The following is an 18420-nucleotide window of genomic DNA, read 5'->3' as shown; positions in this document are numbered from 1 at the left end:
GAAAAGCAGCCCACAAGAAAAAAACCAGAAGACGGGAGTGAAGATGGGAGGCAGATGGGCCAGGGGGTGTCAAAGGGAGTAGGTGGTGTCGATGGTGTTGATGGTGCGGACATATTTGACAACACTGAGTCGGGCTGGGGGTTCACATTTCCAGGTGCGGTTTGACCATCGAGATGGTGTCTGTTTGGGTCGGTGCGGCTCATTGTTTTTTGTCAGGTTTTTGTAAACGAGGCGTTGGTCGAGTGCTCAAAGTCGATCATCAAAGTTCATCCTACAACTGGCCCATAAATCCTGTGGGGGAACAAAATCAAGACTTCAGACCTTATTCCAAATTGCTGAGCCCCGATCTTCATCTGCTATCATCGTCATGCTAGTAGGTACTTCCGCCTAGGTGTCCCAAACCACTGACAGACAACAAGCATCGGATTCATCTGAACAAACACCAGTCACCAAGTTCTATTCTCCCCCAACCCCCATAAATACCAACATCACCCATTTCAATTTCCCACAAAAACGCCGTGCTATGGTTTACCTCATTTAGTTACAATCCCAGAAAATAAAAAAAATGTGACAAAAACCCCCAAGACAAAATGCCAATTTCTTTTGTCAAGCGCTTCCTCCCAAACCCAGTCCTACATCCACCAGTCCACCCACCATTCATATTCACACCCCCCTACACGCCTCCCATCAATACCCCAACTTCTTCTGTCCCTTCCTATCACCCTTCTCATCTCCCCCCATCGTCGAAAAAGCGCAAAACTTATCCTTGATGGCCACAACCTCATACGTGCCCTCCTGGCTCGCCCGGATGACCTTGCTGTGCTCGTGGCTAATATCGTGCCTCGTCTCCAACACAACACTCTTCTGTCCCTTCTTCGCGTTCGTGCTACGAGTATACGTAAACTCAAAGGGAGGCGTGCCCCAGAACTCGAACAGAATCTCCACCTCTCCACCTTCGTGGATATCAACGCGAGCGTTCTTGCCCCTGCTGATCTTGACGGCCGGCATGGGGTGGATCGTCTTGGCCACATTGACAGGCGCCTTGCACTCGGACGACTTGTCTGAAATGGTCGTGATGACAAACTCACCAGGCGACTCGGCCACGCGACGGAAGTTAGTCGTGGTTGACTTGGCTTTGCGCTCGACGCCGTCAAAGGTATACCAGACGTCGAATGGTGGGCTGCCTGACAAGGTGTACGAGATACGCTCACCCACGCAGTAGTCGGTGCGTGTCTCGAGCGGGTAGATGGTGGGCGCCTCAAAGAGCTGCACCTGGATCGAAGGACCGCCAATGTTGGCTGTGGCCGAGTGGCAGCCGCTGCCATCCTTGACATCGCGGATGCGGATGTTCTGGGTACCAAGGCGAAGCTGATGCCGAGGGATCTGGATTTCGTACGTGTCCGAGTTGATGACGGGGGTCCGGTAAATCTCGGGGAGGGCGGCGCTTTGGTGCTTGATCTCGACCTCCAGAGAAAATGGAGGCACACCTGAGAGAACGACAGGGATTCCTTCTTCCGCACCCTGCTCGGATTTGCAATACTTGAAGGTTTGTCCAGGTTTGGCAAATGCCGCCGTGGGCTTGCTGTTCACCTTCTGCTCTACGAGCACGGGCTTGAAGTTGCGATCGCTGTTGTACAGGTGGTCTTCCAACGCCGTGAACTTGTACGTGTATGTGCCGGCCTTGGATGTGTCGGCTTGGATTGATTCCTTTCTCAAGGCGACATCAAACTTCTTCTTGGCAGTAGACGCTGATCCTTGAGGGGGCTTGTGGCGAATCTCGTACTCAATCGAGAATGGGGGAGTTCCTATGACAAGTTAACAGTTGATCAAATTACCACAGTGATGGAGTATCGACTCACCCTTCATGCCCACCTCGAAACCAGACACATCACCTTCGCAGACATCTTCCAGGCGGTATCCAGTCTCCGTTCGCTGAACGCCGTGAGAGAGCAGGACAGACATGTCGGGGCGAGAGAACCAGTCGACCTCAAATGTGGAGGTCTTGGGGTCAATAACACCATGGCATTGGTTGTCCCAAACATCCACAAGCTGGTAGGTACCACGTTCCCGGACCGAAAGATAACCATTGTCGTTTCTGACAGTCCTCTCTTGGCGCGTAGCCGCGTCGTCGTTGAGCTTGATGTACGAGACCTTCCAGGGTCCCTCACCAGTGAGCCTCAAAGGCAGGCTAAGGGGCGAGCCCTCGACGCCCGTGATCTTGCGCTTGTGCTCAATCTGGCCAAACGCAGCCCTTGGGCTTTGGCGACGTACCGAGATCTTCAGCTCTTGCTTCAAAAAGTTGCGGCAGCCTCTCTTGTCCTGCACGCTGCTCAATGCCAGAGTGTACTCGCCACCCTGGGTCAAAGGTGGCGTCGAGATTTGGTACTCATTCCCTTCAATGTTGGTAGCCTTGTGGGCCTTTCTCTTTCCATCGTGGATGATTTCCCATTCCAAAGTGAAGGGTGCGTCTCCCAGGAGCATGACGTCCGCCGTCACGTGGTCTCCCAAGCAAGCCTTTTTACCGATGGTCTGCTGGAGAATAGCGCTCGCCTGCGGCTTGACATCCTGCTCCAGGGTGAATTCTGGGCCCGAAAGTTTGACTCCCTTGTAGACATCGTCACTGATATGAGTGAAGATGTACTTGTGGTGCCCGGAAACGCTGGGGATCAACTCCATCTGGTGGCGCAGGCCAGGGATCTTAACCGGGTCCGCGTGTCTCGTTTTTCCGTTTTCAATGATATCGTATCGAAGGATGAACGGTGGGGTGCCAATCAAGTGAAGGTCCACCTGGAGACCGATCGAGTTGCCAGCACATGTGTCTGGAATTTCTTCTGAACGCAATGAAAGTTTTGGTTCGAGAGGGTTCAAAAGCAAGCAGGAGGACGGCTCCCGCACTTCACCCTCACATCCACCGGAAGATACAGACTTGAGAGTGTAAAGACCGGGAGCAGAGATCCTTGGTTTGTCCCTGGCGTTTTTAGCATTGAAGGTGCCAACCGAAACCACATCTCCGTGATCTCCGGTATCTGTAAGGGTGTCTATGGGCGAGAAAAGCCAGCTCAGACTGTGCGCTGTTGAATCAGGCGTACCGCCAATCCCAAACTTGACCGGCAGCTCCTTGGAGTCACCCCTGGCAGCCCTCAACGGGTTCCTCAGATCACACCCATCAAGTTTAAGGATTGGGCGTTCTTTGACGAGGAAGTCCTGGACCAGTTCCTTGGGCTTGGCTTTGCCCTCTGGATCTTCCGAAGGGGAAATGTACTTAACAACGTTCCCAAATCCGTCCTGGACCTCGTCAACAGAGTACTGCCACTTTCCGCTGGCGTACATGGACTCGTTGACACTGACAGGAACGCGCTGGGGCCTGGCCCAGGAGATGTCTTCATCGTCATCCTGCACCAGACTCGTGGGCCGTATGGCGCCGAGAGGACTCATGAATCCCTCGGGCTGCAAGCTCTGAAAGTGAAAGCTGACATCCTTGCCATTGATGGCACGGCTGTAAGTGATCTTGAGGGGCGGAGTACCTTCCACCTGAAGAGTCAGATCCGAGAGATCAGCGAGACACCTTCCGGGGGTTGTCGTGGGCCCAACCCAAGCCTTTGGGCAAGGCACAACAAAGGTTGGGGGACCAGGACGCTGCACCTCCAACTTGTACTCGTCCAGAACTTTTCCGAGTTGGTAAGCGCCAGGCTTCTTGGCAGGATATTCAAAGTGGACCACAGACTGCATATCATCAAGGTCGCTATTCTTCTTGGCCTTTCGTTCGATATCCCTAAGATGCACTCTGCCGAGCTTGATGGACTCTTGATGACCCGTTTCGAGATCGGTGCGAAGCAGCTCGACTTCGACCGGAATGGTAGCGTTGAAAAACATGGGGATGAGCGCGGTCTTCTGGTCACTGCTCAAGCAGAGCGGGTGTCGTTCGGGGTTGAGCACCGCTGAGCCCTCGGGGAGAATGTTGATGATTTGCTTGCCCATGATGAGCGAGTGGTTGTGAATAATGCTGGAAAGCTTGACGTTGTGCTCAGAAATAGCCAGTTCGCGATCATAAAACATCTTGACAATTCCGATGATCCATCCCTGCCAACCAAACTGTTCAAGACCCAAAGTCAGTACCAAAACACCTCCCTGGAGGACGGACACAACATACCCCAAGGTTGAACATCAAGGACCAGTCAATGAAGGCGTGAATAAAGAAGGCCGATATAACGAAGGGCTGCGATAGTTCCAGCCATGGTATCCTAAGCTCTGGCAGGCCGAACAAGAAGGCGCAATCTATGGCAACCCATTTGAGAAACAGCCACAAGGACTCGGTGTCCTCCTCCACCACGCCGGCCCAGTCGTAGAGCTTCCATGCCAAGAGCCCAGCATAGACGGCAACCGCGTACAGACGCTGTGTCGGGGCATCGAGGATGTTTAATGGAATGACGGGAGGGTTGGCAGTGGGGGGTGCGCCGCCTGCTTGGGGAGCCACGGGCAGCGGATTGGGGTTTGCCGGTGGTCGTCGGGGCTGGTGTTGGAGGGTTGGCGGAAGATTGTTGTTGAAGGGAGTTGGCCGGGCACGCCCTACTCGGGGTGCCACGGGGGTCTGAGGAAAGGCACCGACGCCGGTCATGGCATGCCGGGTTGGGTGGTGAAGCTAATAACTCGATGCTCGGTTTGTTGTGCTTGGGTGATGAGGGATGGACGATGGGTGGAAGCGCAACAACGATGGTACTTTTGTAATGGCGACAGTATCTGGCGACAGGCGTGTGTTTTGTGACGGCCGCTCGTTCGAGAAAGATTCGGCTGGCTGTTCGTCGTGGAGGTGATGCAGGCAGCGCAGTGCGAATAGAAAGCTGCCAAAAATTCCTGTTGCTTTTGTTAGCGGCACGTCAAGACGCGGTCTCCAGTTTCCATCTGGGCCGCGCTGGCAGGGTCCAACGACAGCCGATGCTGATTGGTTTAAGCTCAAGCTAAGGTCTCCACTCTTGACTTTCATCACAACTTCCAGAGCTTGATATTTCTCAACTCCATACCCTGCCCTGGTTGATCTAGGAACCCAACAAGATGCTCTGCAGACCAATATGACTGTGAGCCTGAAATTAATCCTCATCGGCAACTTCCACAGCCTGCTCAAGGTATATTTCTTCTCCTCATGAAACGGACGGTAGTCCATCCGTCCACCTCCTATCACCAACCGTCTGTTTGAATATCCAAGATACTCAAAGACACCCACCTCATGCACCGGATTAAGACATATTTTGATTGTTATTTTTGATGAGTGTATTGTCAAGACGAAGCGTCCAAGGTAATGGATAACTTGGATGGGTAGCAAAGCGCAACGGGCCGTCACCAGCACCTGCCAAACATCCAAAGTTCAGCCACGGCATCTCATGGCTCTGGTAACTTCCCAGAAAACTGACCTACTCGTGCCTCCTATTCCAGGCAGGCCAAGGCACCAACCCCATACTGCTGTCAGTCAGCCAGCTTGCGCCAACTATCATCAACCTCTTCCTTCGTTTCAGCAGCGTTGATCGGTATTCTTTCTCTCTTTCCCAAACGCAACACGGCATATCAATCCAGCATGGGTCCGAGAAAACCACCGAACAAGCATCCATTTTATGCACCAGAGGACTCCTCCTCTCTAAAACACGTCACCAACGCAGAGGATATTAAGGATTTCGCTCCTCGTCGCTCGGGTCGCGCGACTAAGAAGCCCAGCTATCCTGGTGATACCGAACAAGAGCAGGCGCCTGCGAAGACTAGAAAGCGGAAGGCAAATAACCCAGCACTTGATGAGCCGGAGCCTGAGGCAGAGCAGGATGAGGGGCAGCAATCTGGGCCCGACTCTGATCCTGACAGTGAACCTGAGCCCGAACTGCCCGAGCACGTGACGAAAGACATCATCGCGGCGTCGCTCGAACCATGGAAGGAAAACGAATTGGAAGAGTGGGATGGTTGGGCAGAGGTGGTGTCGGATCCCAAGCTCTTCACCGACATCTTAAGAAAGCTGGGTGTTGAGGACGCAGAGATAAGAGAACCGCTGGACCTCGAGACGCTCGCTGCCACTTTTGAGTATGATTCTCAACTCCTGCGGATGGTTCACCTTGCTAACAGCCCCTCCAACAGGTCTCCGGTTTATGGGTTGGTATTCCTTCAAAGTTACAGAAGTATGCGGCAGGTTTGGCTCCCGCGTCAGCCCGACGACAAATCAGATTTGTGGTTCTCCAGGCAGACGGCTACGAATGCGTGCGGGACCATTGCCCTCCTGAACATTGTCATGAACGCCAAAGATCTTGCTCTCGGGGAAAAGCTGAGCGAGTTCAAGGAGCAGTCCAAGGACTTGAGCCCCTCGTTCCGAGGCAACAAGGTCGCCACCAGCACCTTTATACGAGCTGCCCACAATATGCACAACAGCCGCCTTGACCTTCTAAATGCTGTTCTGGAGCTTGAACAAGACGCCATGCGGAACAAGCGGGCCCGGGCGGCCAAGAGGGCAAGGGGAAAGGCAGCATCTGCTAATAGAAGACGCAGTAGTGGTGCTTCTAGTGCAGCCTATCATTTTGTTGCTTTTGTGCCCATCGGTAACGGCATCTGGCTTTTTGATGGCTTGGACACGGAACCGGGATACATCTGCGACATTGAGAATCCCGACAACTGGTTAATAGACATTCAGTCGACTCTGGAAGAGTACATGAGAGGGCGGGAAACCGAGTGCAACCTCATGGCCCTCTGCGGGAACACCCAAACCGACAGCGACAATAGGGCTGCCAGCCGCCAAAACGATTTCGGACTGGCCATTCACGAGTGGATAAAAAGGTTGAGCGAGTCTGGTGCCCTTGACGAGCTCGTCGAGAATTAGTTGATCTTGCAGGAAGCGGAGAGATACCCGGAAAATGTGGAGTATGAGGATGGGGAGTATGAAGATGACGAGTGCTGTGAATTCGAGGACGGTTATCGTTGGGATGATGATGATGATAATGGAGAAAACAATACAAGCAAGAAGAGGGCCAGGTCGCCGGGACTTGACGACGAAGAAATACGACGGAAGAGGCGGAGATGGTTGGCCGACTTGACCGGAGACTTGAGGCCGCTTCTGTATCAACTTTGGCAACACCTGAATATGGATACGACGTTCGTTGCCCTGGATCAGTTCAGGCCAGGGACGCAGGGAGAGATTGAGCTTCCATCTTTCCTTCTCAAGAATCCGACTGTGACTGATTGGTTTGATATTTTGCAGAACAAGAAAAAGAATAAAAAAAAAAAGTAACTGTCTTGATAGCGAGAATTTATATAGACATAAATGTTGTAAATGAAAAAAAAGGAAAAAAAAAAGTCCACGATGTGTGTGCCAGCAGAATGTGAATAGTTTCCATGACGTATTATGCAACACACTTTAGCCCAGCAGAAAAGTGACGGCATCCCGTCCTGGGCGCATAAAAACCAGACCTTCTGGCAGATGCTAGACCGTATGTGGCAGGCGGTCAAGCGCACCGTTCACGGTTCAGACCATTCGGGCGGAAAGTCCCCACTGTCTGTGCCAAAACCAACTCCCGCTCAAGCGTCCGCCTGCGCCGTTCCTGCTTGTTGCTTGTGAGAGAGAGCCAACAAAACAACCTACCTCCGACCCGCCGACCCTGACGCAATTCCCTTGATCCAGTACATACACTGCGCTGCGCAATCCATCGTGGCCTTGTTTGTATTGCGCTTTTGTTTGGAGCAGCAGCACACCTTCATCACAGACATACTACATACCAACCTCTCTCTTTTTACGATACCTACCCTGCTCTCCTCCCACAGAACCAAAGCCGACAGCGCATATATTCAAACCAACACCATCATGTCAAAGAGAACAAGCGTCGCGGCCTCCGGGTCTGCCGCCTCCTCCAGCAACGATGCCACCGTCTCCAAGTCGCCAGCGCGTATGTTCATTCTCCCCCTCCCCCGCTATTTTCTGAGCTTTTCTGTCCCAAACCACCACCCAGTGAAACTAACGCCCCACCCACCAACAGTAAAAGACAACAAGCAAGACCTCCTCCTCTCGTCCGATGTAGGCCACTTCTCCCTCGTTCGCGCCCTCCACCTGGCCGACCTCATCACCGAGCTCAACGGCCTCTGCGGCATCCTCTCCGTCTTTTCCTCTCTGCGGTACTGCATCACCACGGGCCCCCTCGCCTCGGCGCTGAACACGGAAGCCCACTCGACGCTCTACTGGGCGCTGGGGTTCCTGCCTCTGGGGTTGTTCTTTGACTTTTTCGACGGTAAAGTTGCGCGGTGGAGGAAAAAGAGCAGCATGATGGGGCAGGAGCTGGATTCGCTTGCCGATCTTGTATGTCTTCCCCCCATCTCCCAGCAGCCCACCTTTCTCTTTTACTGACAAGCTTTGTGTCTTGCAAGATCTCGTTCGGCGTAGCCCCAGCCTCAGCCGCCTTCGCTATGGGCCTCCGCACACCAGTCGACCACCTCCTCCTCGGCTTCTTTGTCTTGTGCGGCCTGACGAGACTGGCCCGGTTCAACGTCACTGCCGCCGCCATCCCCAAGGACGCCACAGGAAAGGCAAAGTACTTTGAGGGAACCCCCATCCCTACAACGTTGGCTACCGACGCGGTGATGGCGTATTGGATCTCTAAGGGCTGGATTCACGAGGCGTTGCCTCTGGGCACTTTGTTCACGGGTACCCTCCTAGAGTTTCACCCGGTGGCGCTCATGTTTGCTATTCATGGGTGTTTGATGTGCAGCAAGACGATTCATATCCCTAAGCCTTAGGTTTTGTATGGGAAAGGGCTTTTTAGGGGGCAAAATAGGAACTGGGATTATTAGTTGGGGAAAGAAAAATGATAAAAAAGGGGGTGGTTTTTGTTAAAAGATACCTGACGACACACGCAACACACACGGGACGCATGAGGCTATGCATGATTGCACACTCAACTTTTATGTAACAAACCTCTGAGTCCTCTTTTTCATTTTTTTCTCATGATGGAGGGAGAGAGATTGGGGAACAAAATGGGAAGGGGGAAAGGGGATAGCAATTCAACATGATGAAGTAGTACGATTAGTTTTTGTTTTTTGGCTTTTTGTTGCGGCTTTTGCGTTGTTTGGTTGGGTTATCTTGTAGAGTGCCTTGCTTTGGCTTTTGAATGATACCTTTTTTTTCTTTTTTGGACAGCTCTCTTTAGTCCGTTGTTGAGCCGACCAACTTCCAGGCAGTATTGCGAGCTACCCCTGAATTCTTAGTAAACATGCTTGGCTTGCATGACAACCAATATCTCGAGTTGGTTTGTTTGTCGAAAGGGTTTTTTTACCTCGTATTTCTGCTACAAACACCACACCACCATCACCACCACCAACACCAGTGCTCCCCCAAACCCCTGCTTTAAGCAATACCAAAAAACCACTAAAAGCTACAGATTCATGGTATACCGGCAGGCAAGAAACAGGTTCGATGGAATGACTTCTACTTTTTCTACCCTCATTTTTTCATTTCATTCATTCATCTAAGCCTTGACCTCCTCCTCCTTCTTCGCCTCGGCCACATGAGGGAATGGGTTGTACATGCCCCTGTTAGACTTGAGCTGCCTGAGCTTCTGGATGGCCTCGTCCAAGTCAAAAGGCACATCTCTCGCCTGGGTGGAGGTGTCGTCGCGATAGCGGATGTTGACCTTGCGGTTGCGCATCTCGTCGTCGCCGACCACGAAGACGAAGTTGTCTAAAAGACCATGTTAGTTTCTCTTCGAGAATAAATGCGCTTGGATTGTTGTAACTTACATTGGGCGAGCTGGCCGTTGCGAATCTTCTTCTGGAGGGTGTTGCCGGAGCTGTCGACATCTTGGAATCACACAGTTAGAATTGATGTCGAAAATAGGGGTGTGAAGGAACAACATACCGGCATAAAACTTCTCCTTCTTCAGCAGGGCAGCGACCTCCTTAGCGTAATCCAAGAAGCCCATGCCAACGGGGATAACGATAACCTGGCGAGGCGACATCCAGAATGGCCACTTGCCGGCAAAGTGCTCAGCCAAAATGGCAGTGAAGCGCTCGATACTGCCAGCCATGGCACGGTGGATCATGACAGGGCGGGCACAGCCAGGAGAAAGAGCCTTCTTGATAAGAAGAGGCTTCTTCTTCTCCTTGCCATCCTTGTCCTTCTCAGCCTCGGCCTCAGGAGCAGGAGGAGCAGGCTCCTCAACAGCAGCCTTGGTCTCACCCTTGTGCACAGCCTCGCCAGTCTGGTACTCGAGGGAGAAGTTCTGGGGCTGCTGGAAGTCAAGCTGGATGGTGGCGCACTGCCACGGTCTGTTGAGGCAGTCCAGCACAGCGATATCAATCTTGGGGCCGTAGAAGGCACCATCACCAGGGTTGAGCTCCCAAGAGACACCACCATCCTTGTCAGAGGCAGCAAACTCGTCAAGAGCCTCCTTAAGACGAGACTCGGCGCGGTCCCATGTCTCGATCTCACCAAGGAACTTTTCTGGGCGAGTAGAAAGCTTGAGCTTGAATGTGAGGCCGAGGATACCGTAGAACTTGCGCATGAAGTCGAAGAGATCGGCAACTTCCTCCTTGATCTGGTCCTCGCGACAGAAGATGTGGGCATCATCCTGCTGGAATCTTCTTACTCTGGTGAGACCGCTGAGCGCACCGCTGGCTTCGTTACGGTGGAGGACACCGAAATCGGCAAGGCGGAGGGGAAGTTCCTTGTGACTGCGCTCTCTGTGACGGAACATCATGGCGTGGGCCGGGCAGTTCATGGGCTTGAGACCGAACTGCTCCTTGTCCACGTCAAGAAGGAACATGTCCTCCTTGTAATGCGCCAAGTGGCCAGATTGCTCCCAAAGAGACACGTTAAACATATTGGGAGTCATGACCTCGTCGTAGCCACGGGCCCAGTACTCCTCCTTGATGTAATCCATAATCGCATTGTGGATGCGCATACCGTGGGGCAGCCACATGGCCGAACCGGGCGAGCACTCCTCAAAATAGAACAACTCTTGCTGCTTGCCAATCAAGCGGTGGTCGCGCTTAGCGGCCTCCTCCAGAAACTTCTTATGGGCAGCCATTTGCTTCTTGTCGGGAAAAGATACACCGTAGATTCTCTGAAGGGAGTCGTTGTTCGCATCACCGAGGAAGTAAGAAGACGAGTTCTTCATGATGGCAAAAGCCTCGATTCTGCCAGTGTCGGGGACGTGGGGGCCTCTGCACAAATCGATCAAGGGGCCGTTCCTGTAAACTGTGGTCTTGGTGCCATCCTCAATCTTGTCCTTGATGATGTGCTGCTTGTACTTGTTGTAGGCAAACATCTTGAGCAGGTCCTCCTTGCTCATCTCGAGTCTCTGGAAAGGCTGCTTCTCCTTGACCACCTTGCTGACAATGTTCTCAAGTGGCGCCCAGTCTGTGGACTGAACAGCGGCACCATCTGGCAGAGCCATTTCGTAGTAGAAACCATTGTCCACTGGGGGACCAATGCACAGCGAGCAACCGAACCTCCGCTCGCAGGCCTCGCCAAGAATATGTGCGCTGGAATGCCAGAAGACAAACTTGCCCTGGTCGTCGTTGAAGTCCAGAAGCTCAAGCTTGCAGCTCTTCTCAAGGGGACGCTCGAGATCCCACAATGTCTCGCCATCGATTCTCGCAACAACAGTGCGCTTGAAGAGGCTGTTGGAGATGCCCTTGGCAATTTCGGCGGGGGTGGTCTCGTACGATTTGCCGACCTTGATGGTGCCATCTGGCATTGTGATTGTGATGTCCTCGCGAGGTCTACTGGCGATTTCCTCCTGCTGTTCCTTGTACAGGCGGTCGAACAGGTCGATACGCTCCTGGATGAAGGATGGAGGGGGGTTCATCTCGAGGGGGCCGGCGCTGGCATCGGCGGCAGGGGCGGCCTTCTTCTCCTTCTTGGCCTTCTTCTTCTCATCGCCGCCGATTGTGGCCTTCTTGAGGGCTTCGGTGACCTTTTCGACCTTCTCCATGGTGACGATTCTCCGAGACTGTCGATGTGGACGGGGTGTGTTTGGTGTTGGCCTGTAGGTGGCTTTGGAAAGGGATTCGGTCGAGGGCGATGGTAGTGGCCTAAATGGGAATATTTTGCGTCCCCTGAAACCGAAATAAGGGACCTGTCAGCCAATTCGTGAGTCACGGTCCGGGAGCAACTTCAGACGAGAACAAGGGACGGGGAAGCAGAACGGCGTGGTGGTGGGCGGTGGTGGAGGGGCTCCAGTAAATTTGACTGCTACCCCGCGGTCGATAGGGGATACCGGCCAGGGATTGCCGGCTGGGACGTTTTTGGTGGGCGGGGCTCCATGTCTTGCAGCTGCGCAACAGACCTGAGGGCCCCAACAACGTTGAGGAATGAGGAGCTCGGGCCACCCAACCGCTGCGCTATCGAGAAATTAATTACCACTGATAAGCAATTCTACATGAGGCCGGTCCGGCGATGACGCGCTTTGCGCCTGCGCAAGTCCTGAAAGCTAGCAAAGTAAGGTTTGCCAATGGCAAATGACTTCAAACTCTTCCAGAGCATCCCCGTCTTTGAGACTCCCGTGTATGAGCGGCCGCCACTGGTATAAAGCGCTCCCAGGTTGAATCATCGCGCGCCGCTGCTCCCTCTCGAGCTCCCTCCGACCATCCGAACCACATAAGAGAATTCCGCCAGATCGCCCTCGAAACTACACTGCGATGGCTCAACTCTCCGACTTCCCCGATGAGATCATCCGTCACGTCCTTCACTTTGTGTCTGCTGAAGACAACCTCCGCAACTTCCAGCTAGCATCACGACGCCTACATAATATCGCGAACGAGCCCCTGCTGTGGCGAACTTATTGTCTGCGTTGTTTCCACTTTTGGGATGCGAGACACAACCTCGAGAAGAAGCTCAAAGCCAGAGCCTCTTCGGTTGGCTGGAAGGACTTGTGGCTGAAGAGGCGGAGAACAAACTTTCGGGTGGAACGATGGCTGGATGGTATCGTGAGGACCACCAGAGGTCAGGCCAGGAGGGTAGCAGCCATCTGTGAGCTTGGGCTAGATGTCAAGGACTACTTGCTGGATCAGCGCTACATTGACGACTCGGACGAGTATGTGTTGGCGAAGAAGTACTGGGCGCAAGCCACCTTGGACAGTCTTCATAGGGGACTAGCAGTGGAGGTATGGTTCAGTTACCAAGGGCGTCTCAACAGCAGGGAACATCTCGATGCTGCGCTGGGGGCTTTTGACATGTTTGTCTTGCACGGCCAGGATCATGATCTTAACTACGTAAGTTGTTCCTATAGCTCTACTAGGCTTATAGCTAATAGCTTCCACAGATCGCCCGGACGCTTGATCAGTACGCCATCCAATACATCACGGAGCATCCACATTCCAAAAGGTTCAACACGAGAGACAAAGCCATTAACCTGATGCGCTGGCTTCGACTCAAGAATTACATTGGCGCCGAGTTCCCCATCAGCGAGTATCGCAATCTGCAGTACTGCCTTATTGGACACGTCCTATCCGAAAGGGAGCACGCGTCGCTCCCCCTGGTTGCGGCTGCCATCTTCGTTTGCGTGGCCCAACGGTTGGGGATAAATGCCGCCTGTCTCAACTTCCCAGGTCATGCCTATGTCAGCGTCGAGCCGCCCGCCGGCGAAGACCTGGACGGCGAGCTTGTGTGGAGCAACAAGCGACCGACAGCTTTGCACCGCATGTACATCGATCCCTTCACCTCAGATCACGAGGTGCCCATCGAATACCTTCGCGCCAAGTTAGTCGAACATGGCTGGGAAAGCGACGACGACTCTGCCAGTTTCCAGCCGTCGCCCGTGCCCATCATCGTCCAGCGAATGGCAAAAAACCTCAAGGCCTCATGGGCTGAGGTGTACACGCTTCCCGAAAACGACCCCAAGATCATCTCTACCGGCCGCCTCCGTACCGGTATTCCTCTTCGCAACCTCAACACAGCCAAATACGCCGCCATGTGGGCTGACCTCATGACCAAGGATCCAGCCACCTTTCGGTGGAGCGACTCCCTGTCCAGGCTCCTGGCAGAATGTTCACAACACTGGTCAGAAGATTTATGGATCCTCGAGAAGTATCTCTCGCCCGTGTACGAAGCGTACGACTCGTTCCTCAAACGCCAGCCTATGGCCATGGATGACCGCGTTGGGTGGCAGCACGTTCCGGATATCATCCGAATGATGAACAATCTCGACAACCGGGGGTCAACAGCGTGTCATAGAAGGTACACAGAGGACATTCAGCGGTCGGTGCACTACAAGATTGGACAGGTTTTTAGGCACAAGAGGTACGGGTATGTGGGCGTTATCAACGGGTGGAGAAGCAAGAATATGATGCTGCCGGATCCGCATACGGTCTCGCATGAGGATGCAAGGGTGGAAGGTGGAAGATTTGATATGTATTCCGAGATGGGGTATGGCCGGCGGCCGACTGACAAGATTTTTTATACTTGCGTGTAAGTTGCCCCCCCGCGCAACGCCATGCTCCCGGTTTTTTTTGAGAATGTGTGACTGATTTGTTGTAGGAGACCGGCGTATTGTCGCCTCAGAATTGCGCAGGAGAATGTGGAGATTATCACGGATCCGGCTGAAATTCCAGAGGAGCTTTTTATCGCGGCGGGTAGGTTCTTTAAAAGGTTTGATCGGGAGAGTTGTCGGTTTGTTTCCAACATTAAGGAGTACTACCCTGATGATTGAGGTCTGATTTGTGTTTGTTTTTTGCTTTCTTTATTTTTAATATGTTGGGAAGGGCTCGATAGACTGAGCAGGAATGGTTTTTTTTGGGGGGGGGGGGTTGGAAAAGGAAAAGGGTGGTGTATAAGAACAATTATACCCAGGGAAACGGGAGCTGGTTAGGAAAGGACACGGGGGGTAGGAAGGGTATAGGATTGGGAAAAAGTCACTCCGCTTCGTCATTTGTTCTGTTTTATTCTTTTTGATATCCCTGTATTATTTTACGCGGAGATTGCTGTGGCATCGGACATTGGCAGGTAGTTGTATATCCTTTTCTGGTATCAGCGTTTGAAATAGAAAGTTTAATTTGGTAAGAAACCACACTGGATGTGCGAGTGAGGTGCAAGCCAAGATGCATGTCAAGGTGAGTGTCGTGGCGTTCAACACTTTGGGGAGTAGTAGCCTGGTTGCCTCCCTCAAGTGTGTTTATTTCTTTTGGTCCAACTCATTGTACAACCCCACATAGCCATATCGCAACGTTACCCCTTTACCCCTTGAGCACATCAGACATTTACACACCACCACTCACAAAGCCCCTTCGTCATCTGATTTCAGTATAGACAGAGGTGAACCAACCCCCTTGTTCAATCCCCATCTATATACCTAAAACAACCCAACTCCATTAAGCAATAGTCATTACTTGCTCCCCTTGCCCCTTCTTTCCCCAATCAAAATCATGTACGCCTGTATCATAGCCATATTCTTCATCCATCCAGCACTCCTGTATCCATGTATTCCCCCCATTCCCCAAACGAATTCCAACGATCGTATGTATGTATGTAAAGGGTATCAACTGTGAACGAGTGTACAAAAATCAAGAGAGCGTGTGATGCAACATAAAAGTCTCCAAAAAGGTGGTATAAAACGGGGTATCTCTGGAAGCGACGTAAAGGAATTTCCGAAACCGAACTTCCTCCAACTTTTCTTTTCTTCCACACATGGTCATCGTCATTTTCCATCGTCGTGGTTGAGCCTTCTCCTTTATCTCCATGAGAAGATCAGCAGGCAGAGACCGTTTCACGCAAACGCCTTCCCAGTCAACCTACCCGCCGCCTCCCGTTTCTCCGCCCACCCCTTCAACGCCACCAGCAAAATCACCCACGCCATCATCAACGCAACGAAGCCCATGCTAACCGTGTACATGAACATCGGGTTGAGCTGATAGTGGATCATGCCGTCGACCGTGTCACTGGAACTAGCCATGAACATGAAACCGCCAGCGGTAAGACCAAAAGCCGTCAACAACTCCGTTGGTGGCCTCGAGGGGTAAATCGTCTTGGGCGGCTTGAGGTACATAACAACATAACTCAAGCCGCGGGAAAGCGACGCAGCAGTGATGAGATCGCCCCATTGCTTGTGGACCATGGTCGAGATCATGCTCTCTTGTGTGTGAGAGCTCATCATCAGGCCCGTGAGAATGATCACAAGAGCCGGTATGGGGTTGAGAGAAAAGGCGTATGTCTCTGGCTCGCGGAGTTGGTCCCTGTCTATGTGATCCTCCTGGGCGGTTTCGACAACATGAAAGTTCAAGAGATTGCGAATGCGTATCGACTCGATGAGCATACCGCAGAGGCCGCCGCCAATGAACAAGACCGTAATAGAGACGTGTTCCAAATCTTGAGAGGACCACTCACCACCCCAATTGCCGAGATGCTCGAGGAAGACGTTAGTCGATCCATAAAAGAAGATGAGGGCACTTTCGACGAATTCGGCAGAAGGACACCATTTCTGGCCCGCCTTTTTCGGACGGACATTCCAAGCCTAAACATGGTTAGAATAGGGGTAACAGACTTGAAAAAAGCAAGAGGTCTTACCCATCCAAGATCGCCAAAACTGCCAGCCCAACGAGCGAGCGTCCACCATCCCAACCAGACAAAAACACCCCCTTTGATCCAATGTGCCAGACCACTAAAGATCCCGTTGCCCTCCTATCATCATGGTTAGCATCTATTCTCTATTACCAAAAGACTTTCAAACTCACAAAGAATCGGGCGTAGGTGGTAACCCCTGTGCAGAGTGCAATGAAGCTAAGGAGAAGAATCGTCCGATTAACAAAGTTATAGGCAAACATGAGGATTTTCCAGAAGCGATCCGAGATCTTGCCAGCCACCTTTGCCACCATCGAGAGAGCCTTGCCAGTCTTTTTCAACGATGGCACTTTGTGCTCGAGATCTTCGTCCTCAAAACCGTCGTCATGTTGGTACTCTTTGTGAGCGAGATGTGAAGGGATAGTGGGGGAGGTTGGAGGTGACGAGATAGAGTGACTGCGGAGAGTTTCCGAGCCGAGCTCTGTGCCCTGTCCGCTGTCATGGGAAAACCGACGGTAGGGACCAGGAAATCCTGATTCGTGGGCTTGAATGGCCTCAGTCGACACGGGGATGAAACCCTGGCGTTCCCTCACGTTGCCCAGCTCTCCCCTCTTCATCATGCCGGCCACGCGTGCCAAAAGTCCAATGGCCACCTGGGATACGGCAGCGATGGTGACGATCCATCCGATCTTGTGGTGGGCATTATTTGGGTAGAGATCCGGCGTACTGGCGTTGTAGACGATGCCCAACAGCATGCCACCCGTGTTTAAAGCGAGGAAGCTGAACTGCGCATAGAGGGTGTATCTTGAGCGAGCAAGGGATAGCATAACAGCTGCGGGCAGTACAAACATCCAACCCAGAACCATCAAGATAATATGTCCGTAGATAGCCGCTTTGTGGTCCGGATGGGCGAAATATGTCGGTGGGTATTGATCCTCTGGGAGAGGCTTGTCGGCTTCTGTCATCTCCATGCCGCCATGCCCCCCATGTGCGAGGGCTCCTCGGGCGAGGCTGAGGATTACCCAGCCCGTAAGGGCTGGCATGAGGATACCAGGTGATCTCAAATGTGCCATCATCTGGACTCTCCTAGCTTATACATAACACGCTGTTTTCGAAGTCCCCAGGAGGTGATGCTGGCTAATGGATGCTGGTCAATGGTATGTGGTCGTTGAATATGATATCGTGTAGGCGGATGTTGTTGTAATAGCGAATTCTGATTCAAGGGCTGAAGATGGGATAAAAGTGCCGTTATCGTCATAAAAATGGAATCAAGTTCGACCCAATGAATCCAGACCCAAGGTATCGGATCAGATGAAGGACAAAGACTGGTGTGGTTTGATCTGGGGAACAGACCGTTCCGGAACTAGAGGGTGTGGACAGGTTGTGGCCTGAGAGACCTTATAAAGGAAGCTCCAAACATTGCAAGCTTCATGTAGAGGTAGAAAGGACCCATCATAGCTCTTTCCCTGATCCGGTATACAAGGACATGGTGATGTGTAATTCCAACCTCTTTCTTGGGGCCAAGATGGGCAAGTGTTCTCCTCGATTCTACTCGTGCTCGGTCTTTGCAGCGAAGCGGCTTCCATATGTCACTTCCACGGCTTGTACTCATCAACTCCGGCACATCCGAGCCTTCTCGTGCCTTTCTGGGGCTGGGCGTCGTGGAAGGTTGTCGATGAAGGGTCCACAGTGACGCTGCACTGTGTGGAGAGTCATCTTCAACAGACGCCCCCGACCATGTCACCGCATCATGAACGCTATCCAATCAGGTGGCAGGCCCTCGTGCGATTCTTTGAGTCAGCCTTGGGGGAAGGGAGATGGTGTTAGTCTTGGGTGTCACAGCTGTGGCATGTGGTCGGTTCTGATACCTAACTTGGTGGCTTTTCACTTGGCTACAGATACGAAAGAGCGCGAAT

The 18420-nt window shown here is 52.6% G+C and overlaps 6 protein-coding genes across 6 annotated transcripts; 3 read left to right on the top strand and 3 right to left on the bottom strand.

Moving 5' to 3' along the window:
• Positions 1–687: 687 nt before the first annotated feature.
• On the bottom strand, positions 688–4615 carry PODANS_5_6100 (uncharacterized protein; the record flags this gene model as incomplete). Its single annotated transcript, XM_001929749.1, has 3 exons — positions 688–1731; positions 1873–4092; positions 4151–4615. The coding sequence occupies 3 exons, from the start codon at positions 4613–4615 to the stop codon at positions 688–690; spliced, it is 3729 nt and encodes a 1242-aa protein (XP_001929784.1).
• Positions 4616–5566: 951 nt separating this feature from the next.
• Positions 5567–6844, top strand: PODANS_5_6090 (uncharacterized protein; the record flags this gene model as incomplete). Its single annotated transcript, XM_001929748.1, has 2 exons — positions 5567–6057; positions 6112–6844. The coding sequence occupies 2 exons, from the start codon at positions 5567–5569 to the stop codon at positions 6842–6844; spliced, it is 1224 nt and encodes a 407-aa protein (XP_001929783.1).
• Positions 6845–7822: 978 nt separating this feature from the next.
• On the top strand, positions 7823–8748 carry PODANS_5_6080 (uncharacterized protein; the record flags this gene model as incomplete). The annotated part of the gene is made up of 3 exons (XM_001929747.1): positions 7823–7904; positions 7995–8311; positions 8380–8748. The coding sequence occupies 3 exons, from the start codon at positions 7823–7825 to the stop codon at positions 8746–8748; spliced, it is 768 nt and encodes a 255-aa protein (XP_001929782.1).
• A 728-nt stretch (positions 8749–9476) lies between these two features.
• On the bottom strand, positions 9477–11945 carry PODANS_5_6070 (uncharacterized protein; the record flags this gene model as incomplete). The annotated part of the gene is made up of 3 exons (XM_001929746.1): positions 9477–9688; positions 9748–9807; positions 9866–11945. 3 exons carry the CDS (start codon positions 11943–11945, stop codon positions 9477–9479), a joined length of 2352 nt encoding a protein of 783 aa, XP_001929781.1.
• A 706-nt stretch (positions 11946–12651) lies between these two features.
• Positions 12652–14660, top strand: PODANS_5_6060 (uncharacterized protein; the record flags this gene model as incomplete). Its single annotated transcript, XM_001929745.1, has 3 exons — positions 12652–13224; positions 13275–14419; positions 14489–14660. 3 exons carry the CDS (start codon positions 12652–12654, stop codon positions 14658–14660), a joined length of 1890 nt encoding a protein of 629 aa, XP_001929780.1.
• Positions 14661–15713: 1053 nt separating this feature from the next.
• Positions 15714–17475, bottom strand: PODANS_5_6050 (uncharacterized protein; the record flags this gene model as incomplete). Its single annotated transcript, XM_001929744.1, has 3 exons — positions 15714–16457; positions 16511–16624; positions 16678–17475. The coding sequence occupies 3 exons, from the start codon at positions 17473–17475 to the stop codon at positions 15714–15716; spliced, it is 1656 nt and encodes a 551-aa protein (XP_001929779.1).
• Between the last annotated feature and the right edge of the window lie 945 nt (positions 17476–18420).

Source organism: Podospora anserina, chromosome 5, assembly GCF_000226545.1.
Source record: "Podospora anserina S mat+ genomic DNA chromosome 5, supercontig 6".
In the NCBI taxonomy this organism is placed as follows: domain Eukaryota; kingdom Fungi; phylum Ascomycota; class Sordariomycetes; order Sordariales; family Podosporaceae; genus Podospora; species Podospora anserina.
Note: the sequence above shows the minus strand (reverse complement) of the source record. Positions and strands in the feature narration are given on the sequence as shown.